At 39.5% G+C, this 25,125-nt stretch overlaps 1 protein-coding gene across 8 annotated transcripts in view; it reads right to left on the minus strand.

The window, feature by feature from the left end:
- Positions 1-11,551: 11,551 nt before the first annotated feature.
- The window catches only part of LOC129776956 (neuroligin-4, X-linked), a 92,794-nt gene continuing 79,220 nt past the window's right edge, over positions 11,552-25,125 (minus strand). For 3 of the 8 annotated variants that reach the window (XM_055782924.1, XM_055782925.1, XM_055782923.1), the window contains exons 8-14: positions 24,733-24,928; positions 24,491-24,679; positions 24,269-24,411; positions 13,883-14,307; positions 13,679-13,828; positions 13,489-13,608; positions 11,554-12,661 (exon numbers count right to left, since the gene is read on the minus strand). In XM_055782924.1, coding sequence (XP_055638899.1) covers positions 11,763-12,661; positions 13,489-13,608; positions 13,679-13,828; positions 13,883-14,307; positions 24,269-24,411; positions 24,491-24,679; positions 24,733-24,928 — 2,122 coding nt within the window. In that variant the 3' untranslated portion in view covers positions 11,554-11,762. Of the gene's footprint in view, positions 12,718-13,488; positions 13,609-13,678; positions 13,829-13,882; positions 14,308-24,268; positions 24,412-24,490; positions 24,680-24,732; positions 24,929-25,125 lie in introns of all 8 variants that reach the window. The other 5 variants (XM_055782927.1, XM_055782926.1, XM_055782930.1 and 2 more) reach the window with 5 other exon arrangements.

The raw sequence follows: 25,125 nt of genomic DNA on the forward strand, positions 1-25,125 counted from the left end.
GCCGTGAAGAAAAGGCAAAGCTGTCCTTTTTTCTCTGGAACAGGATTTCAATCTCCCTGGATATCTGAACCTGCGAATAAAATAAAATTCAACACTTTTTAAAATATAAGATATTTACAATACCTGCAGTATTTGTTAAATTTTCTCCGCAAAAATATTTCTTTCACTTTCGCTTCCAATTCGCTTTTTGCGCCATAAGTCGCGATTACAGTCTAAACCCTTTTTTTTTATTAATCCGTTTATTTTTACAGGCTCAGTTACATAAGTTTAATGGAGCCAAACTCTTAACTATATTTCAACTAGCATATATGAACATGTTGTTTCCTTAATTCTATGGTTAATGAAATAGGAAACCGATTACTCGCGGTCGAGTAGAGTTTAGAAGGGTGACACATTTTCATTAGGAAAAGGATGGGATGTAAGGAGATGTGTGTTTACACTCGCACTCACATTCACATTCACATTCTCATTCACACTAACACTTCACACTCAATTCTTAAAACTATCCTTACATCTAATATGTATTTACAATTTAACTTATTCTAATGTTAGTAGGAAGGGAACCGATAGCTCGCGAAGGACGAAAAGGAGGGGAAAAGGATGTATGAACAATCACACTCGAAGATCGATATTTTTAAGGAAAACATATATTTGGGACATGTAGTCAAGGTCTAACCGAGCCAACACATCTCTCACCGGCACATTGGGCTGTCTTCCTCGGGCCCGAAGGGAGTTTTCTAAATTCGATCTGGCGACAAGATATAGCTCGCACGACCAAACAACGTGTTCGATGTCGTGGTAACCATGGCCACAAACGCAGAGATTGCTGTCGGCAAGCTCGAAACGAAAAAGTAGCGCATCTAAAGAACAGTGATTAGACATGAGTCGGGAGAAGGTCCGAATAAAGTCACGACTCAAGTCCAGACTTTTGAACCATGGTTTGATGCTAACCTTAGGGATAATCGAGTGGAACCACCGGCCCAATTCATCTTCGTTCCACTTACGTTGCCAGTTAACTATGGTATTTTTGCGGACTAAAGAATAAAATTCATTGAAGGCGATTTGACGCTGATAAATATCGCCTTCAATTGCACCTACCTTTGCTAATGAGTCAGCCCTCTCATTACCCGAAATGGAGCAATGTGAAGGGACCCAGACAAAGGTAATGACATAACAGCGTCTGGATAAAGCACTCAAAATTTCTCGTATTCTCTCAAGGAAGTACGGCGAGTGCTTTTCCGGCCTCACTGAACGGATAGCTTCGACAGAGCTAAGACTATCCGTTACAATGTAATAGTGTTAAACAGGTCGTGAGGCGACGCTGTCCAGCGCCCAATGAATTGCTGCCAATTCAGCAATATACACTGAGCAAGGATTCTGAAGACTGTGTGAGGTGCTAAAAAAATTGTTGAACACTCCGAATCCTGTGGACTCATTCATAGAGGACCCATCAGTAAAGTACATATTATCACAATTGACACGCCCATACTTTGCTTCGAAAATCGTAGGAACGATCCCCGATCGATGATAATCTGGAATTCCATGGATATCCTGCTTCATGGACAGATCAAAATGTACAGAGGAATTGATGTAGTCAGGAAAACAAACACGGTTGGGAATATACGAAGAAGGATCAACCTGCATGGAGACGAATTCATGATATGAGCTCATGAATCCAGAATGAAAATTTAGCTCGATCAGCTGCTCAAAATTTCCGATCACCAATGGGTTCATAACCTTACACCGAATGAAGAACCGAAGAGATAATAAATTGAAGCGATCTTTTAGTGGGAGTAGGCCTGCCAAAACCTCGAGACTCATGGTATGCGTTGAGGGCATACATCCCAACGCGATACGGAGACAAAGATACTGAATTCGCTCGAGTTTAATGAGGTGTGTTTTGGCAGCTGATTGAAAACAGAAACTGCCATACTCCATCACTGAGAGAATAGTTGTTCGATACAACATTATAAGATCTTCGGGATGGGCTCCCCACCAGGTGCCGGTAATTGTACGGAGAAAGTTTATTCTTTGTTGGCATTTTTTACTCAGATACCTAATATGGGCCCCCAAGTACATTTGGAGTCGAACCAGACCCCAAGATACTTGAATGACATAGCATGAGTGATCGGTTTACCCAAAAGTTGAAGCTTTGGTTTTGCTGGTCTATGCTTCCTAGAAAAAACCACCATCTCTGTTTTCTCCGTGGAGAATTCGATCCCTAGCCCAATGGCCCAGGTTGAAAAATTGTTCAAAGTATCTTGTAAGGGTCCTTGCAGGTCGGATTCGTTTGATCCTACGACAGACACCACTCCATCATCTGCAAGTTGTCTTAGGCTGCAATTTTGTGTAAGGCAATTGTCGATGTCGCTTACATAGAAGTTGTACAAAAGGGGGCTTAAACATGAGCCTGGGGGAGTCCCATGTAGGAGACCCGACTTACTGTCGAATCCCCGTGAGAAAAATTCAAATGCATGTTATATAACATATTACTCAATAGAGGCGGCAGACCCCGAGAGTGTAATTTGTCTGACAGGACCTCTATTGAAACTGAATCAAAGGCCCCCTTTATGTCCAAGAATACTGAAGCCATTTGTTTTTTTCCGGCGTAAGCCATTTGAATTTCGGAAGAAAGCAACGCAAGACAATCATTCGTCCCCTTGCCCCTGCGGAACCCATATTGTGTATCTGAGAGTAGGCCATTCGTTTCAACCCATCGATCAAGGCGAAACAAGATCATTTTCTCCAACAATTTCCGTATACAAGACAGCATTGCTATTGGGCGGTACGAATTGAAGTCGGACGCGGGTTTTCCGGGTTTTTGAATAGCTATAACTCGTACTTGTCTCCAATCATCTGGAACAATATTAAGTTCCAGAAACCGATTGAATAAATTCAACAAGCGATGTTTCGCCACATCAGGGAGGTTTTTCAACAAGTTGAACTTAATTCGATCCGATCCCGGAGCAGAATTGTTACATGAAAGGAGAGCAAGAGAGAATTCTACCATCGAAAACTCAGAATCAAGATCGCACCTATCTTGTGGTATATCTCGAACAATTTTTTGCACAGGAGCGGAATCGGGACAAACCTTTCGTGCAAAATTAAAAATCCATCGATGTGAATATTCTTCGCTTTCATTCGTTGAAGAGCGATTTCTCATGTTTCGAGCCACTTTCCATAATTTTTTCATTGACGTTTCTCGTGACAAACCTCCCACGAAATTTCGCCAATAAGCACGTTTTTTCCCTTTGATCAAATTTTTGAACTGATTCTCAAGGGCTAAATACGTTTGAAAATTTTCGAGAGTTCCACGTTTTCGAAAAGCTTTAAATGCATTCGATTTTTCTATATAAAGCTTGGAACATTGGCTATCCCACCATAGATTGGGAGGCCTTCGGGAAATGGTGGAACCTGGAACGGGTTTCGTTTGAGCGCGAACTGCGCTGTCATAGATCAAACGAGAAAGGAAGTTATACTCCTCCAATGGATGTAAACCATCTCTGGAATTGATGGCTAGAGCAATCGCGTCCGCATACTTTTTCCAGTCAATGTGTCTTGTGAGGTCATATGCCATGTTTATAGATTCAGAAGAATTCGACCCAATGGTGATGGAAATTTTGATTGGCAAGTGATTACTACCGTTGGGGTCCTGGATTACATTCCACTTGCAATCTAACGATAATGAATTCGAGCAAAGCGAGAGGTCAAGAGCACTTGGGTTAGCAGGAGGTTTAGGTACACGTGTTGTTTCCCCAGTGTTCAAAACGGTCATATTGGAGCTGTTACAAAGGTCATATATCATCGATGAACGATTGTCGTCGTACTGTTCCCCCCAGGCAGTTCCGTGAGAGTTGAAGTCTCCCAAGATCAATCGTGGCTCAGGAAGGAGTGAGCACATGTCAACAAGTTGCTTGCGGCTAACCGCAGCTCTCGGAGGCCAATACAAGCTAACAATACAGAGGTCTTTGCCTCTGATGTTTGCATGACAAGCAACAGCTTCAATCCCTCCAATAGGTGGAAGGTCAATTCGAAAAAATGAGTGCCACTTATTGATCCCCAATAGCACCCCTCCGTATCTGTCATCACGGTCCAAGCGTATAATATTAAAATCGTGGAAAGAGAGATCATCTCGCGAAGAAAGCCAAGTTTCGGACAGAGCAAAAACATCACAATTGAACTTATGAATTAAAAATTTGAATGTATCCAATTTAGGGATAAGACTACGACAATTCCACTGTAAAACAGTGATATCTCCGACCTCTCTATTTAAATTAGACATCAAGAGAGATAATCATTGCTAAGAGGGGCCATGTTTGCATCAATTGTTGCAAAATTGTCTTTAATACTGGAAGCATTGAAATGACAATGGTTCTGATGGAGTCGGAAACGTTAAAACACTTGAAGATTTGATCCAAAAGGTCAGAGAACTTTATAAATCCCGATTGGGAAGTTGAGCTGGACGGAAAAATAGGGACAGTTGGGGTTTTTGATGTCCCATCGAGTGCTGGGTCGTTCGAAGGTGAACTATTCCCACGGAAGCCAGGAGGAACCTGATTTTGCTTGTCCGCTGCACTCGATTTTTTAGGCAAGCTAACAGGGGATATCACCGGAGGGACTTGTGATTGAATTTTGGGAGTGGTCACATTTTTGCGCCGGGGATTCCCTTGGGAAATAAACGGTGTGCCCCCGTGAGCTGTGTCCGCTTCCATTTCGTCAACTGGCAACGTGGAAAAAATATTGTGTGAGGAGATTGGATGTTGTTGTTGTTGGGCCTGTGGAGAAGCGCCCTTTAAAATTTCCGCAAAAGTGCGTTTCGAGCGTTCCTTTAAAGAGCGCTTCTGTTTCTCCCAGCGACTCTTGTAAATTTCACAAGCTGAGAGCTCATGTGGGGTCCCCCCGCAATATGGACACTTATGCTCAGTCGCACTGTAGGATTTGCCCACATGTTGCTCTCCGCAAGTGGCACAGCGCTCCTTGTTGGCGCAGTAGTCTGCTGTGTGACCAACTGACTTGCATTTGTTGCAAGTCATGGGCTTTGGCACGAAGAGACGCAGCGGAAGCCTCAATTTGTCCACCATAACGTAGTCAGGGAGGGCGGAACCAGCAAAAGTTACTCGAAACGAGTCGGACGGCGTGAATTTTGTTTTTCCCTCTTCCTGGGACACTTTTCCTAATTGATGGCAGTCCAAAATTTTAACTTTCGTCAAAGGGAGCTTTTTAAATCTGCCATCTCCCTCTTTTATTAATGCGCTCGTCAGACCCGTTTCTGTAATCACCCCCGAAATTTCTACGTTATGACAGGGCACATAAACGCGATATTCTAGTACGAACCTATTGTCGACAACAATCTCGTTAGCTTGCTTCCGGTCAGCCACGACAACACGCAGTTTGTTCGGTCAAACCTTTCTAATTTAGACCATGGAGGAATAATTTTTTGTCAGATCTTTCATGATCTGAATGACGTTGAGCGATTTCCCGTTGGGTTTTGGCCGGAAGAAAACAACCCATGGGCCAGATCCAGATGCATCTTCTGGATAGACCTTGACACGCGGAGAGGGGACAACTGAGGGGGAGGACGAGGTCGATTGTTGAGCGGAAGCGGGAACAGTTGGGCTGGGAGGCAAGTTCGGGAGATAATCGGAAGCGGGAGCGGGAGATTGAGGGGGCGAAGTGGAAAAGTTTGCCAATTTTCTTGAAGGGGGCTTGTTGAAGTTGATTAACTCTTCCTCTGAAAAGACATCGTCTGAGGGGGGAACGCGTTTAAGCGCCTTCCCAGTAGTTAGTGAGGAGGAAACATCAGACTCAATGTCCATATCAAGAGGATCGCACTTTGCCATTATAGATATACAATTATGCTTTTTCTTTTTTTTTTTTTAATCCTTAACCTAATATATATATACTTAAATACTTGAAGCGCACGGTGCGGATGATTTGTAACGGTGCTCCAATCGAACCACGTGATGATCGCTTGGCACAACAGCAATGGTGTATCGCACCACAATACGATGACGATGGAACGGCACACGCTCACAGCGCCCGCAGTGGAGGACTTCTCCCTTCCGCTGGTTGTGATTACTTATCACTTCACTCTCGCAATAAAGGAAACCCCGTTAGGGCGAAACAATCACTTCAGCGAAACCGATAACGGTATTGTTCCAACACAATAACGGACACGAACAACTTTGCGTCCGGCGGCTTCGGACTGCGCGAGCTGACCAGTCTAAACCCTAGCACTGTTGAAACAAAATGACTAATGACAATGCCCACTGACAAGATATGCAGATCAAGGTGTTTACGAAGTGGGGTGAGCCACTACATGGTAAATCCAATATAATCAAAATAACTTATAAAAAACTAAAAAAACGGTCGTATTTTTTTTTCTTCTGGGTTTGGATCGATTATTCGACGCAAATTATTCGTTCGCTTCGATTATTGGTTGCGCAGTATTCGTTCGATTAATAATCGATTTCTGTAGGAAGTATTCGATTAATCGATTAATCGAACGATTATCGGGGATCACTAAGTGGAATCAAATCTGGTCAACAGGGCGACCAGTAATCGGTTACATATTACTAACATAGTTGTAAGCAAACATTGTCAAAATATTGAACTCCCGGCCCCGTTAGACTGACGCCATATGAGCCTTAATAAAATATATATTTTGGATAAAAAAATAAAAAAAAAACAGGAAGTGGGTTATATCTATGGTATAACCGCAAGGGTGACGTAGGACTATCGTTGATTTAGAGATCATTTGTATGAAGTTGAATCTGAATTCATTCTGAATGAATGAATATTTGGAGAACTTCGAAAACGAGAGCGTTACGTTGGAGGCACAAGGTTTTATGCATCCAATATTGGATACGGAAATATCCTACTGATGGGGAAGAATAATCTTCAGAAGCTATCCTGTTGATTGCGATTGATTGAAAAATCACAAAACCTAATGTATTTGGTCACAGTGTTACATGGATAGAAAACATTAAAATAAACTCTTTCACATGAATATATTTTGAAAATTCCCAAAGGAACTGGCAGATTATTTTCAGTAACGATTAGATATTTCCACATTTTCTTCGATACTGGAAGCCCACCAGTGGTTAATGCCAACTCGATAACCACCTGTTAATAGCCGCGCGTGTATGTATGTGTAGCGATGTCTTCCCAGGGAACCGTTTGTGGCATCACTCTCATCCTGATAGATTCCCTTCTGGCCTAGGGTGCACAAACAGGCTCTTGGTGACACCGTTCATCCGCGCTTTCATGCTTCACCGCAACAGCGACAACATGCTCCAATCGCTGTTCAATTAGAACTGAGTGGATTCCCGAGCGCCGCTCGCTTATATACCGATTGGTGATTTCAATAGCCTGTTTTGAAAGCAATTTTAAGACTATTGAAACAAGTTTTTGGATCAAAAAGTAACAAGTATATAACGCGTAGACATTTTATCTCAATTGCATTTTCTAATCACCATGCCTAGAATCAGTTCTAAATTTTGAAAAATTCAATAAAAACCATTGAATTCAATTATTTAAATGCCTAAATCCGGTAGTCCGACCCTTATTCAACAATAATAATATATAGACTATTTCTCTCACCTTGTCGCGAATGATTTTTACTCCGAAATTTGGAACTAAGAGATATGTTGGCATAAACAGTAAGTTACTTATGACATGCTGAGGCACCACTCAGTGTCGCATTGGAGGCGATTTTTACCAGTAATTATACATCCGCGACTGGTGGCGACTTTCAATGTGGGGCCATAATTTGGGCCCCGAACTCAATGTTTACAAATATGTCCAATTAGAGGTAAAAATGTCAAATTAAACGTGTCGCATCACAGATCTGTCCAATTAGCTAAATGTCGAATTAGATGTAAATTTTTGTACAACTAAAATCAAAACAAAAGCCGATACACAAAGCCCAGGCAAAAACCCAAGGAACCGTCCCTCTCCGTCAATTATTCTTTTCTTTAAATCGACCGTCAGTTTTCGTTGAACGTATGCTGACGGGTCGTTACGTTGCCGGTGTATGTGAATGTTTTCATAAGAATTGCATGGTAGAATAATTGACGTAACGTGACGGGACGTGAACGAGACGTGGATGTTGTATGTGAATCGCATTTAACGAATCAATATTCCACGCTATAGACGTTGCCGGTTTTGTGGATTTTCATCCTTCCTCGGGAAAGTCCTGTCTGTTCGACCTCGATTAAACGGATATGCTACAGGAGTATTTCAGCAGTATAGACCCCGGTTGCTACTGATGCGTCAACATTTTCAAGTGTCTCCATGACTTCGACTACGGTAAGCTAAGTCGGAAGTAGGGTTATTTCGTATAATAGATGATCGAAATAACCAAAGTTGACCACTGGAGATGTAGTGCTGTAGATGCTCTTCAAGAAATCGGCAAAAATATTTCCGGTGCTCGTATCGGTGTTTTCAAAAGATCCAGAGAATGTAACATTGATTGGCATTTGAGGAGTTGCGTTTCAAATTTTGACGTATCTCCATGAGCGTGACGGGTTTGGCTTCTAATCATGCTGTATTTTATGGGTGTAGTTTCGGTGAGCGGCGAGAAGCTTTTTGCACTCCGTTTCGACAAAGTGGAGGATATTGCCATCAGCGATGGATCTTGATCTTAAAATTTATGTCTTGATTTTGATTCATGACAACAACACAACAAATATAATATTTCAAAACATGTGTGCATGGATGCATTAAATTCTACAGAACATTATCTAAGAACCACAAACTAATGTCTCAGAGCATGTATGATGATATACCAATTACTTGCCTGTCTTTAAAATCCAATTTACTTGGTTCGTTAAAAAAATCGGTGATCTGACGGTTGAAGAACTTGTTGATGCTTATCGGTTAACACTCATTCGCTCGTGAGCTTTCAAATCGTAACTCGTGGTTCTGTAAAGGTAAGGAGTGCTGAATGACAATGAAACTGCGAACAACTGTGACAGAGAAGAAGAAATTTCTATAGTTTTTCGTGGCGTAACCGTTATTTGAGTGTGCTAATAAGTCCCTATCGTTTGACTCAATAGGTTTGCCATTTCAAACATACACATCGGACAACACTGAATGGAAAATGTCGTTCCAACAAAACCGTTTTTGCGGGGAATTCTTTTTCCTTACTGCAAACAAAAGAGGACAGTGTGATATCCTCCCACTTCCAGCTCAGTTCTCCAACACCAAATATTCAACTCGTCTCACACACTAGGTGTAATTTACATGATACTGTGTAAATACTTTGATCAGGATCCCACATCCTCCCCTCGCACAAAATGAATTGAACCTAATATATAAAAATGTGTCAAGTCAATTGAGGAATGTTTCTTACATGTTTTACTATTATATAAATTTTTTAAATATCCTACAATATTGTTGCACCAATAAAGAAAAATATTGCATTCAAAAATATGTCAATATATCGTTCTTTTCTTTACATAAAATGTTTTTCGCATTATATAATATTTATAGCATCCCTTTTTATGGTGAAAGAACTAATCCAAACCCCCACATCGTATTTATTTATATTTACATTTTGTTCTTCAATGGCTCTTTCTTGTGCATAATATTTGTGAACCATTCGATTTTGAGCTTTAACTATTCCGTTGACCATGGTCTTCTATCGGCTAGATTTTGATTTTGGTCTTGGGCTTCTCCCGACTCAATATTTTCCACGTAGTTGGCCTGGGTGTTCCACCGACTCAACTTTTTTTCTCACATGTTTGCCCATGGTCGTGTACCGTTTCACCGTTTTTCGGCCATGGGCTATACCCGACTAAACTTCAACGTACCCTTGGCTTTGGTCTTCCACCGGCTCAATTTTTTTCCGTATGGTTGGCAATGGTCTTGCACCGGCTCAACTTTCTTTTTGGTCTTGGGCTATACCCGACTCAATTTTGACGTGGGACTACGTCTAACCGGAATATATGGAGGGTAAAATGAAAACCTAAACACAGAACATGCAGGAAAAAATGAAAGATTTCGAATGCTTATAGCTCGAACATTTCGTACTGGATAGGAGAGATGTTTGCATCACTTGATAGGGAATATTTCTACGCATCTATCGCAACTAACAAAATGTTGTTTTTCATTAAATAAACAATTGAATAACTGTAAAATATTAGGCGTTATCTAAACGCCCTAACTGCATCGTTTTGATTGGCCCGATTTACGGTTTCCCTAACACAGCCATAAAACCAAGCAGCCTTGGGGAAATCGGCATTGCAAATTCATACAAATCGGGGGTATTTTTGTTCCGACTGAAATGTGTTTCCCTAACACAGACATCAAACCGAGGTTTCTGGGGAAATCGGCTCTGCAAATAAATGCAAACTGCGAGTACTTTTGTCCTCGCTTGCCTTTGTGCAGAGTGGAATATGTCTGTCCTAACATGATCTTCTAAACTGGAACCTGGGAAAATCGTGCAGACACTAGAAGCGCATGAACTTCCCAGTTTCAAGCAAATTCGAGATTCGAGAAGTATGTACACTTTTGGGATGTAAACTTCAGAGGGAAATGTAAAATAAAATAATCGTTTGATAATTTTTTTTGTCTTTATTGGAAAGATTTTCAGCCTTAGGCTGGTTCATCAAACGTTTGATAATTCTTCCGTACATATATTTTGTTCTAGTCATCATACCAAACGTAAAAGGTCCGTCATTAAATTTACTTGTAACGAAGAACAATCAATCACAATAAATGAATTGACTTTACACGGCATTTGTTCATTTTTTTCACTCACAGAGCAAATATATTGAACTCAATTGAATTTGGAAACTGTTTCATTCAATCAAGAATTTAATCAATACAAACGAATGATTGCTAAGCTAAGGTAGTTCCACGTGAACCTTGCGGTTATATCATAGATATAACCCACTAATTTTTACTTTAACGTACCGTTGGCCTTGGCCTTCCTGTGCTGTGTATCTGGTGGGATCAGCTAGGAGTCATTTATAATGAGCTACTCAAACCAAATGAAATTGTCACAGGAGACCGATAGACACGACAAGGTGATTCTGCAACATGGCAACGATCGGCCCCATGTTGCAATTGGTGTCAAAAACTACTTGGAGAACATCAAATAGGAAATCTTACCCCACTCACCGTGTTCACCAGACATTGCTCCCTCCGATTATCATTTGTTCCGGTTGATGACACATGGCCTGGCTGATGATACCAAAAAATGGGTCGATGACTGGATTGCCTCAAAAAACCAGTCTTTCTTTCAGCATGGAATCCGTATGCTACCAGAAAGATGGGAGAAGGTTGTAGCTAGCGATGGGCAGTACTTTGAATAATCTGTGACTTCTCTTCTTTTTTATAATAAAACGCTGGAAACTTATTTGTACTCCCAATATATGATAGCTTGATATACGTCAAGACATGAGGTAGGCGCATTTGAGAATGACTGAATTCTTTTCATACCAACAATCATATCAACAAATATATAATCATATCAATCGGATAGATAAACTGCAAAAAGAGTTTCATATTTACTATGCAAAAAATGTCTTTACATTTTTGAAAATATACGTGTAATATATTGTTAGCGATGTTTTTTTTTATTTCAGACATATTTTATTGTGTACTTCGCAATAATGTTCGTTCAATAATACAATAAAATACAATTATTTACATTTATATTTCGAATATAACTGCAATTATACGCAACTAGTAAGCGCCAAAAATATTATTGATGACTTTTCTCGTTCCTACGGAAGATTACTCTGTTTTGTACATCATACAGATATTTCCTGTATTTGAACACGTTTCTTTGTGGTTCCGTGAATTACAGAACCAGTTTGTTGCCGCAGGATCCCTCCATGAATGCCCACAGATCTAGCTGATCGTAAAGAATCCATCATCATAGAGCTGAACTCTAACTCAATTTCGTCGACAATTGTTCCGATTTCGTGCATTTCTGGTAAATTAGTCTGCTCGGATGAGTTATGAAACATTTCATCATTTGTTGAAGAATTTCGTCGTAGTTGGAAACCGGTTGTATTGGATGACGATTCTGACGTTGAAGTGGACTGTGATGGGAATCTGGGGTACACCGTCACCAAATTTTCCTCGGATGTATGCTTGCACATTTCCTGTGCTGTTGAATTCTGAATACTTCCCACGATCGATGTGGTGGGTGAGGAACACGAGTGTTCGTTGACAGGGAATTTTTGGTTACAGATATCCGAAGGGATATATTTTTCGTTGTTATTACTGTTTCGTTTATTGCAACTGTATTGTTCGTGTGTTGTAACACTTGAAACATCTTGCATAGCCGAGTCTAGAGTGTCATTGTCGTATTCTATATCTCTATCGGTTTTCTGATGTTTCAGTCTATCGTCTAGAAGTAATGATGTAGAGTGCAATATTTCATCACCAGTAATATTTTCTCTTGGTTTCTTCATCGACGCTCTTTTCTCTTTTTTGAAGTAAATAGCCACGAAAATTAGAACATTCAACAACAGGAGAAAAGAACCAACACCAATCGTAATGTTGAATGCGGCAGAGTATTGATGATACTGCGGATTAGTCAACTGGTTTACCGTTTTTCCGTTTTTCTCCAAACTGTTCATTGCAATACGCTGAGGATGAGTCGCTGCTACAGGCGACATCACAGTCGTGTTTGGTGGGCATTCTATACGTTCGTCGAAGGAAAATAGAAAGATATTTTTCTAATTACTCTGGCAAACACTGAAATGATCGAAATGATCGGTCGAAATGAGTATATAATGTTATGATTCACTGATAGGGATTACCTCGTGTATGATGTAATGATATGTGTGTTGTTTAATCAATTGTCGTTTAATATCTGTACGCAAAAACAGTTATTTATAGCGGAACCATGTTAATGTTGATTACTCAAAATGAAGGTCATTTATTTTACTCCAACACATTGACTGCCATGAGTTCACCGGTGAACTCAGAAGTTAGTTCCTAGTGGGCCATGAGTTCAACAGTGAATTCGGCTATCATTAAGTTCAGAAGCATTTTTGTGGTGTTTGAAAATGGCGTTGCCTCAATACCAGTGTGATACTTCTGCAACTTGCAGCAAATACGGTCAAAATATTACAGGTCATCATGTGACGGTAATCCCAGTTCCTTACCGCTCAAATTTTCGGTCTGCTGCATCGGTAATTGGCAGTATTAATAACACAACAATGGAAGCCTCATATAAACAGTCCCGCTGTGAACAGTCCAACTGTGAACATTCGATCAATAGGAATATTCTTACGCCGAAAACAGGCGCCATGTGTTGTGTATCGATAAAATAGGAATACTCTTATGCCTAAACGGCTACTGTGTAATAGATGAAACAAAAGTGTATCGATAGATACTGTACAGTGTGTACAGATATTAAATGACTCGAGCTCTATTGGATAAATTGTCTGATAGTAAGTTGATGTAGAAGTAATTTTTGGGTGGAAATAATTTATTGGTTCGATAAATGAAAAGAAAGTTTACCTGTTGATACCGTATGTGCAAACGGTACGACAATTGTTTCAGTCTTATGAGGCTTGCTGGTAGACTTAGCTATAGCTATAAGTTTAGGCAGTTTTGATATTTGAATATCTTTCACTCTACCTTCAAATTAAGAGAGCATTTATTGGTGAGAAAATTTGCCAATTATTTAACATAATGGCTCGATATTTACCCTCATAGTATTCAGGCTTAATCTCAGTAAAATGATGATGTCGCATCGGTAGATGGGCAGAATCAACGGGCGAATGAAGTTGCGGTATTAGACTCAACCATAAAGATAACTTGTGACCGCGGTAGTGATTTTTAGACACTATGTTGCAACCTTAAATAGATATAATTGTAATTTATGTAGACGAAATGGCAAGACTCATCTTACCAGACTTACCTAACTCCATATAGTTTTGATTGATTGGATCATACATTTTCCATTTTATCAATTCAACGCCGTCTTTCTTTTCATCATCGTCAGCATCATCATTATCATCATCATAGTTGTTCCCAATTGATTCTCGTTCACTGATAGGGGCATACTCTTCTTGTTCTCTGTTTCTGTAAAGCTCAAGTGACCGTTTGTTCATACTGTGTTTGTACTTATTATCAATGATAGTGGCATTGACAATTCCTCGAACAAAACGTTTGAAAAAATGATTTTTCTGTGCCATTGACGGGACGTTTTCACTTTGTGGGGTGTTATTGAAAACGATGTTAATTTTATTGTCGTCACTGTAACGAACACTCCGTGTTTTGTATTGTGGACTAGGTGTGTTTAGGATATCTGATGTGATTATTCCATTTGGGTTTCTGTATTCGTAAAAATGTAATTATAGAACATATTTTATTAATTACAAGTGTTACACTCATAATGGTTCAATACATGCATAATACAGGGTTATCCTTTTCGATGTTCGATAGAGAAGAAAAATGCGATTTTTACGTAGCAAATCTCTAAATTACGGAAATACTAAACTTTTCGCACAACGAATCAAGAAGGAACGTGGTGGAAACAGTAAGAAATTTTCACATGTTTTACATAGGCTTGTTCGGTTGTTCTGAACCTTGAATAACACAAACCAAAAGTTGGATTAAGTACAGCCAAGTTTGACAGCTATACAATCAGCCATTTCATGCCAAACCATTATAGTGGTTGCCAGAATTTCGTGGATATTTTGTTTTTTATCGTAAAATATTAGACCGGTTTTTTAAATTTTTTTCGTGGTCCGAAAAATCAGTTCTTTTCCATTTTTCCCATTTTTGTTCCAAAAATGACTTTTTTCAAAAATTATATTATGTAAAAAACCTTAGCTTTCAAGAAAAACATTAAAAAATATTTCGCCCTCGGTCCCGAGACCTTTTAAACTACAAAAAAAAAACAAATACAAATGCAACAAATATAAGTTGGATTTTTTACAAAAAGACCAAGTCATTGACTTCAACTTGATACCTCAATCATCAGAATCGGTCCAGAAGCATGGCATGGAATGGCTGTAATACAATGTTATATTTTTCGAATCACGGAAAGGATAAACCTGCACGAATGATTGCAAAACATTAATATAAATATAAGAAAAATTCAAATATAATATATTGTATACAGTTTATATTGTTGTCAGTTTGTGAATTGATGGTTGGCGTCATTTGTATCGGCTGGATAATCATGTCACGTTGCGCGTCGCGTTAACTGTCAACGATCTGGCGATCTGTTTATTTGTAAACACAATCGCGTCGCCGCTTTTCTAGGTAAACAAAAACTAAATAAAACATGAAATTTTCTGCAAGCTTATGAACGCTCATGTATGCGATATTATTTATGAGTAAAATGATATTCAATATAGCGATGTTGTCCATTTTATTAGCATAGATTGTAAAAAAACTTGAACAACTTAATAATTGCGTTATGAATCGCACATGACATATAATTAGGAAAGCTCGTTTCATCCAGATAAGGCCTAGGGCCTAGAGGTTAATTCAACGAACTATATATTAGGCTGTCAAAAAAGTCCTGCGGTATTTTTTTTGAATTTTCATTTGTTCATAAAATTAGGTACAATATTCTGTTTTAAGGGGGTATTCTAGTCTAGAAATCTGAAAAAATCGAAATTTTTTTTACCATATTTCTGTAGTTTAGGCATTCAAGAATATACTCTAGAAAGGACTTATCGAAAATCCTATTATTTACCTAGTTAGAGCCATCTTAGTGATGTGGTATCTAACCTGTTACGGCCATCACAATGAACTTCAAACGCGTTTCTCTCGGAACTAGTTTTTTTCTAACTGGCGTACACGATATCTCAAGTTCTACTGAACCGATTTATGTCAAATTTATATGAAAATAATCTGCATACATCTCTCTATCGCATGAACCAATAAAAATTATAACTTTTTAATTTTACAATTTTTAAAAAATCGGTGAACGCAAAAAAAAAAGTTTTAAACAGCATTTTTGTTTTCAAACGGCCGCCATTTTGTTAAAACCCATGTTTTTGACTTGTTCGATGTTCATGCCATAGCGACATCTTTACTGATTCAGAATCTGTTCGATTTTTTTGTTTCAGATAACCAGAAGGACTGGAATCGTGTACGCCATGGCACAACTTTTGACGTAGGACTACGTCTTTCATTTCTATACCGGGGTGTAAAACCAATGTTTCGAGAACGAAAGCGTTACGCTGGAGACCGAGATTTTGAGCGTTAATAGCTCCTAAACAACTGAACGAAATGGTATGATAAACACTTCATTTGAAAGATAAAATGTCTACGCGTCATATACTTGTTACTTTTTGATCCAAAAACTTGTTTCAATAGTCTTAAAATTGCTTTCAAAACAGGCTATTGAAATCACCAATCGGTATATAAGCGAGCGCCGCTCGTAAACCCACTCAGTTATGATTGAACAGCGATTGGAGCATGTTGTCGCTGTTGTTGTGAAGCTAATTTCGTTTATCATGAAAACGCTGATGAACGGTGTCACCAAGAGCCAGTTTGTGCACCTAAGGCCAGAAGGGAATCCATCAGGAGGAGAGTGATGCCACGGTTCCGCTTGAAACATCAGAGCAGCCGCCACACATACACACATACATGCGCGGAATTCTCGTTGCTATCATCGTTGCTGAAAAATAATCTGCCAGTTCCCCTGGGAATTGAAAAATACATTCATGCGAAAGAGTTTATTTTAATGTTTTCTATCCATATAACACTGCAACCAAATACATTTGGTTTTGTTATTTTTCAATCAATCGCAATTAACAGGAAAGCTTCTGAATATTTTTTTTTCCCCATCAGTGGAAATTTTCGTATCCAATATTGGATGCATAACATGCAAAACGGAAAATGTTTCACATCGCGAAAATCAAGTCATTTTCAAGCGATTATTTGCTTTCTACTCATATAATGCTGCGACCAAATACATTTCGTTTTGGATTTTTTTCAATCAAGTGCGATCAACGTAAGAATGTAAGAATGTAATGAACGTAAGAATGCGAATGTCTTTCGGCAATTTATTAGAGGTGCAATGAATCTTTAGGAATTCCCGCTCTACGCGCACTGGCAAACAATGTTTACTCAACAATTTCTCAAACGAGAAATGGGTGTTGTGAGAAAGGATTAGCGAACGCGAAAACGACAAACGGGAGAAAGATACGTTCGGAGGTTGAAGGAAATTGGCAGAAAACTTCTTCATTCTATCATTCAAATAATGTGATTCATACCACATCGTTTTGCCAGAAAGAGATTATTAATGTTCAAAGGAGGAATCGAGTCCTCCGAGGAAATTACCCAGCGCAAATTAGAGTCGACTATCGATTGCGGCATTCGTACACAAATAATTTTATAATGCAGTTTCACCAAAGTGATTTCTTCGGATATATTCACTACATCATGTCATGTATTTCATATTCTTCATTATGAAATCCATATCCATGGCACCTATCGGTATCGAATTATCATCGACACCGCGATTTTCGCTAAATGCTCCTTTCAGTTCGGCCTGTAAAAAACTTTTCTGAACTCTAATCCATCAAATTTGGAGCCCTGAAAAGGGCTGTTGATTATATGCTAAGCTAATATAGCATGCTCTCCTCGGATACGATGGGCCAGCTGAATGTCCTTGGGCATGATGTGACGCGTTTTGCATGGATAGCACACAAATTGGTATCTTCGAATAAGCCTCCTGCAGCGTCATAGCCGCGGAACTTTGGAAGCGCAAGTCGGTTTTGAAGTCCTGAGCAATTCCACGATCCAAATGCTGCAAAGGTAGCTGCGGATCAGCAATTCGGTCGACTTCTGATAGCGATGAATTTCACGCAAAGTTCCCGGTCGATAGCGATGTGGCTTCTCCACCTATCCTGCTACTGGTGCGCTTATTCGAGCTGACTTCGTGTGCCTTACCACCGAATGACTAACGAGCTGTCTGCGAAAGACTAACGAGCTCGAGTCCTCACGGTGCGAGAGTAAAGTAAGAAATGAACGAAAGCAAAGGAAGCGTCATTTTATAAACCATAAAAGTATAGAATCTAAATCCCACCCTTATTATATTCGTGAGTATACAGTAAGCTTCTACAATAAAGAGGGTGGGGTTTACATTCGATTCTTTTATGTTTTATAAAATGACACTTCCCTTGCTTTCGTTCATTTCTTACTCTACTCTCGCACCGTGAGGACTCGTTTCATCGGGACTAAGCAGACAGCTCGTTAGTCTTTCGGTGGTAAGGCACCACGAAAGCAGCTCGGATAAGCGCACCAGTAGCAGGATAGGTGGAGAAGCCACATCGCTATCGACCGGGAACTTCGCATGAAATTCGTCGCTATCAGAAGTCGACCGAATTGCTGATCCGCAAGCTACCTTTGCATTTGGTTCGTGGAATTGCTCAGGACTTCAAAACCGACTTGCGCTTCCAAAGTTCCGCGGTTATGACGCTGCAGGAGGCTTATTCGAAGATACAAATTTGTGTGCTATCCACGTAAAACGCGTCACATCATGCCCAAGGACATTCAGCTGGCCCGTCGAATCCAAGGAGAGGGTGCTATATTAGCTTAGCATATAATCAACGGCCCTTTTCAGGGCTCCAAATTTGATGGATTAGAGTTCAGAAAAGTTTTTTGCAGGCCAAACTGAAATGAGAATTTCCGTTTGGATGCCATACAGTATCGAGAAAATTCCGGAAAGATCTAATCGTTGCTGAAAAATAATCTGCCAGTTCCCTGGGAATTGAAGAATACATCCATGCGAAAGAGTTTATTTTAATGTTTTCTAATTATATGGCGAACACAGCGACCAAATACATTTGATTTCGTAATTTTTCAATCAAGTGTAATTAGCTGGAAAGCTTCTGAAGATTATTCTTTCCCATCAGTAGGATATTTTCGAATCCAATAATGGATGCATAACATGAAAAACGGAAAATGTTTCGTATCGTCAAAATTATATAATTTTCAATCGATTATTGCTCAGTCGCCGAAATTTTCATACTCAGAGAGTTCATTCTTCTCTAGTTTGCCTTCCAAATTACCATCGTAAACCACACCTTCTCTCGATTCAATCACGCACGAAAAGCATACTGAAATGATATTCTGGTGGTGAAACCCATTCATTTTTCGTGAGGCGTCGTGCACAAATTACGTAACGCGATAAGGGGGGAGGGGTTAGATGTTGCGTTACTTTCTGTTTATTAGAGATAGGAAATTGCGTTACGAAAATCCGGATTTTTGCGTTACGTAATTTGTGCACGACGCCTGAGGACATCGACAAGACAACATCGTTACTGAACGAGCTGAACGGCGAGGGATCGAGGTATTCATTACCTGGCTTGACCTGACCTGAAATGCAATCAGTTTGTTTTAACTGTGAGGGAGCGCAGAAAAGCCGATCGATCAGAAGGAGAAGAGAAGGTGACCAAGAGAGTATCAGCATCGAAATACGGTTCCTCGGGAAGACATAGAAGCAGCCGCCACACACACACACATACACGCGCGCAACTCTTTTCGTTTGCTGGTTATCGAGAGGAAACCTGGAAAGAAATGATCGTTGCTGAAAAATAATCTGCCAGTTCCCCTTGGAATTGAAAATTACATTCAAGCGAGTTTATTTTAATGTTTTCTATCCATATAATACTGCGACCACATACATTTGGTTTTGTGATTTGTCAATCAAGTGCAGTTAACAGGAAAGCTTCTGAAGATTATTCTTCAGAACAAGGTTTTTTGTATCCAATATTGGATGCATAAAACCTTGAGTCTTCAAAGTAACACTTTCGTTTTTGAAGTCACCCAAATATTTATTTATTCATTCATTCAGGATGGATTTAGATTCAACTTCAAACAAATGATCTCTAAATCAACGATAGTCCTACGTCACCCTTGCGGTTATACCATAGATATAACCCACTTCCTGTTTTTTTTGAACACCCTCACTTCACCAGCATGTAACTATTCTAATTATGAATATTTTTTTTCCGTCCTATTTTTGTTTTATTGTTGAAAGATAGATAAACGAATAATGATATAATGGATAGTAAAAATATTCTTTGTTTTATTTTTACGGAGTTCGAAAAAACGTCCGAAATTCGTGTCTCTACACTAGAATACCCCCTTAAGTCAAATATTTTTTTGTTCGATGACTTGTTCCCAAAGAGATGCCAACTTCATAATACCCCTGTTATAGAAGCTCGCTTCCTTATTGGCAAAAAACAGGAAGTGGGTTATATCTATGGTATAACCGCAAGGGTGACGTAGGACTATCGTTGATTTAGAGATCATTTGTATGAAGTTGAATCTGAATTCATTCTGAATGAATGAATATTTGGAGAACTTCGAAAACGAGAGCGTTACGTTGGAGGCACAAGGTTTTATGCATCCAATATTGGATACGGAAATATCCTACTGATGGGGAAGAATAATCTTCAGAAGCTATCCTGTTGATTGCGATTGATTGAAAAACCACAAAACCAAATGTATTTGGTCACAGTGTTACATGGATAGAAAACATTCAATTAAACTCTTTCACATGAATATATTTTGAAAATTCCCAAAGGAACTGGCAGATTATTTTCAGTAACGATTAGTTATTTTCACATTTTCCTCGATACTGGAAGCCCACCAGTGGTTAATACCAACTCGATAACCACCTGTTAATAGCACTTGATTGAAACATATTTGGTCACAGTGTTACATGGATAGAAAACATTCAATTAAACTCTTTCACATGAATATATTTTGAAAATTCCCAAAGGAACTGGCAGATTATTTTCCAGCAATGATTAGATCTTTCCGGAACTTTCTCGATGCTGAATGGCATCCTAACGGAAAGAGTTCTGCGCGTGTATGTGTCGATCCTTCGCCGTCCACCTCCTCCAGCACGTTAGGCAACGATGTTGTCTTGTCGATGTCCTCACGAAAAATGAATGTGTCTCACCACCAGAATATCGCTTAAGTATGCTTTTTGTGTGTGATTGAATCGAGAGAAGGTGTGGTTTACGATGGCAATTTGGAAGGCAAACTAGAGGGGAATGAACTCTCTGAGCTCGGAACTTTCGGCGACTGAGCAATAATCGATTGCGGGCGCATACAATATTGGATACGGAAATATCCTACTGATGGGGAAGAATAATCTTCTGAAGCTATCCTGTTAATTGCGATTGATTGAAAAACCACAAAACCAAATGTATTTGGTCACAGTGTTACATGGATAGAAAACATTCAATTAAACTCTTTCACATGAATATATTTTGAAAATTCCTAGAGGAACTGGCAGATTATTTTCATTAACGATTAGTTATTTCCACATTTTCCTCGATACTGGAAGCCCACCAGTGGTTAATGCCAACTCGATAACCACCTGTTAATAGCACTTGATTGAAACATATTTGGTCACAGTGTAACATGGATAGAAAACATTCAATTAAACTCTTTCACATGAATATATTTTGAAAATTCCCAGAGGAACTGGCAGATTATTTTCAGTAACGATTAGTTATTTCCACATTTTCCTCGATACTGGAAGCCCACCAGTGGTTAATACCAACTCGATAACCACCTGTTAATAGCACTTGATTGAAACATATTTGGTCACAGTGTTACATGGATAGAAAACATTCAATTAAACTCTTTCACATGAATATATTTTGAAAATTCCCAAAGGAACTGGCAGATTATTTTCCAGCAATGATTAGATCTTTCCGGAACTTTCTCGATGCTGAATGGCATCCTAACGGAAAGAGTTCTGCGCGTGTATGTGTCGATCCTTCGCCGTCCACCTCCTCCAGCACGTTAGGCAACGATGTTGTCTTGTCGATGTCCTCACGAAAAATGAATGTGTCTCACCACCAGAATATCGCTTAAGTATGTTTTTTGTGTGTGATTGAATCGAGAGAAGGTGTGGTTTACGATGGCAATTTGGAAGGCAAACTAGAGGGGAATGAACTCTCTGAGCTCGGAACTTTCGGCGACTGAGCAATAATCGATTGCGGGCGCATACAATATTGGATACGGAAATATCCTACTGATGGGGAAGAATAATCTTCTGAAGCTATCCTGTTAATTGCGATTGATTGAAAAACCACAAAACCAAATGTATTTGGTCACAGTGTTACATGGATAGAAAACATTCAATTAAACTCTTTCACATGAATATATTTTGAAAATTCCCAAAGGAACTGGCAGATTATTTTCAGTAACGATTAGATATTTCCACATTTTCCTCGATACTGGAAGCCCACCATTGGTTAATGCCAACTCGATAACCACCTGTTAATAGCACTTGATTGAAACATATTTGGTCACAGTGTAACATGGATAGAAAACATTCAATTAAACTCTTTCACATGAATATATTTTGAAAATTCCCAAAGGAACTGGCAGATTATTTTCAGTAACGATTAGATATTTCCACATTTTCCTCGATACTGGAAGCCCACCAGTGGTTAATGCTAACTCGATAACCACCTGTTAATAGCACTTGATTGAAACATATTTGGTCACAGTGTTACATGGATAGAAAACATTCAATTAAACTCTTTCACATGAATATATTTTGAAAATTCCCAGAGGAACTGGCAGATTATTTTCAGTAACGATTAGATATTTCCACATTTTCCTCGATACTGGAAGCCCACCAGTGGTTAATGCTAACTCGATAACCACCTGTTAATAGCACTTGATTGAAACATATTTGGTCACAGTGTTACATGGATAGAAAACATTCAATTAAACTCTTTCACATGAATATATTTTGAAAATTCCCAGAGGAACTGGCAGATTATTTTCAGTAACGATTAGATATTTCCACATTTTCCTCGATACTGGAAGCCCACCAGTGGTTAATGCCAACTCGATAACCACCTGTTAATAGCCGCGCGTGTATGTGTGTGTAGCGATGTCTTCCCAGGGAACCGTTTGTGGCATCACTCTCCTCCTGATAGATTCCCTTCTGGCCTAGGGTGCACAAACAGGCTCTTGGTGACACCGTTCATCCGCGCTTTCATGATAAATAAAGAGCTTCACCGTAACAGCGACAACATGCTCCAATCGCTGTTCAATTAGAACTGAGTGGATTTCCGAGCGCCGCTCGCTTATATACCGATTGGTGATTTCAATAGCCTGTTTTGAAAGCAATTTTAAGACTGTTGAGACAAGTTTTTGGATCAAAAAGTAACAAGTATATAACGCGTACACATTTTATCTTTCGAATGAAGTGTTTATCATACCATTTCGTTCAGTTGTTTAGGAGCTATTAACGCTCAAAATCTCGGTCTCCGGCGTAACGCTTTCGTTTTCGAAACTTTGATTTTACACCCCGGTATAGAAATGAAAGACGTAGTCCTACGTCAAAACTCGGATAGCCAATTTTCACAGGCTTCTTTTGTGCCTAACTTCTGACTACCTAGCTCGTTCGCCATGGACAAAAACAGGTGGTAGTCACTTGGTGCAAGGTCCGGACTATACGGTGGATGAGTGCTACCTTCAAGCGGTCCAGTTGTTGGCAATACAGGTCCGAATTGAGCGTTTGGCCATAGGGAAGCAGCTCATAATAGATTATTCCTTGACAATCCCACCAAACACACAACAGAACCTTCCTTGCCGTTAATGAGGGTTGACCCACTTTTCATCGCCAGTCACTATCCGCTTCAGAAACGGGTCGATTTTGTTGCGATTCAGCAGCGATTCACATGCGTCAATACGGTCAAAGATGTTTTTTGCGTCAACGTGTGTGGCACCCATACATCGAGCTTCTTTGTGAATCCAAGCTTCTTCAAATGGTTAATAACGGTTTGCTGACTTATCTCCAGCTCTTGACCGATGCTACGGCTGCTACTATGCCGGTCTTTCTCGGCTAATTCAGCGATTTTGTCGCAATTTTCGACGACAGGCCTTCCGGAGCATGGCGCATCTTCGACGACCTCTACACCAGAACGAAAACCTTGAAACCATCGTTGTGCGGTGGAAATGGAAACTGTATCGGGTCCATAAACTGCACAAATTTTATTGGCAGCTTGAGATGCATTTTTGCCTTTGTCATAGTAGTACTGTAAAATATGTCGGATTTTCTCTTTATTTGGCTCCATATTTGCGACACTATAACTCACGAACGACTCAACCAAACAAAACACTGTCAAGGATATATTATAGCGCGCAAATACGTTTCCAACAAGCTATAGTATGACTCGATACAATGAATACAACTAGAACTACGCGCTTACAACGACACCTCGCGGAAATACCGCAGGACTTTTTTGACAGTCTAATATATTACGATTCAACACAGATTACCTACCCTGTTTTCACAAAGTTAGTCAAATATTGTATTAGAAACCGGCTGATTTGTACATCCTCTTCTGTGAAATTCGATGGAAACAATGGTGACAATGGAAGTCCGAAGATGAAAGGAATATCTTCGCCTCGAACGGAGCCACTACGCTATGATATTGAAAATGTATAAAAATTCACAACATCTTTAACAACAATTAACAATCACATAAAATTAACTGTTCTCTACCTGTGGAAAGTCACAATCGCCAGTCTGATGTCTGAAGTGTAAAAAGAACGATTTCCCATTCTGTAAACTATGTAGATAACCTAGGCGAATCAATGGTGCCGCAGTATGACCGTCGCTCAGTAACTCAAGAATTGTGTCACGGTGTCCTAATAGATTTCTTGGTGGGTGTTCCCATTCGGTGTACTCATTCTGGAAATAGGGACAAACTTCAAGCCTATGTCTTTTTCGAATATGCTACTTACCCTGAGTGTTGAATAAATTTCTTTGAGGTGGAAATGAAACACGTTTCGTACGTATGTTCGGAGTATTCGATCTCTTCTTGTTTCATTGAAACCGTTTTCAAGATCTTGCGCGCTGAGGTCGTTGTATGATTCATAAGACGTCAGTCCAAATAACAATTCACGAGAAGCGAAATTAGCAAACTCGATTCCGGTAGTGCTATGTAGGTATTCCAAAAGTTAAAAAAAAATTCTTCAATTGCAATTACGAATAGATAAACATAAAAAATAACCAGTATTATTATGATGGATGAAATTAGTACCAACGTCATTATGATGGATGAAAACAAAGAATAGGACATAAAAAAGAGGAGTTCACGCAACACACAACACGAGCAACAATGACCAATTAATTTC

Source organism: Toxorhynchites rutilus, chromosome 3 (genome assembly GCF_029784135.1).
Source record: "Toxorhynchites rutilus septentrionalis strain SRP chromosome 3, ASM2978413v1, whole genome shotgun sequence".
NCBI classification, from domain to species: Eukaryota; Metazoa; Arthropoda; class Insecta; order Diptera; family Culicidae; genus Toxorhynchites; species Toxorhynchites rutilus.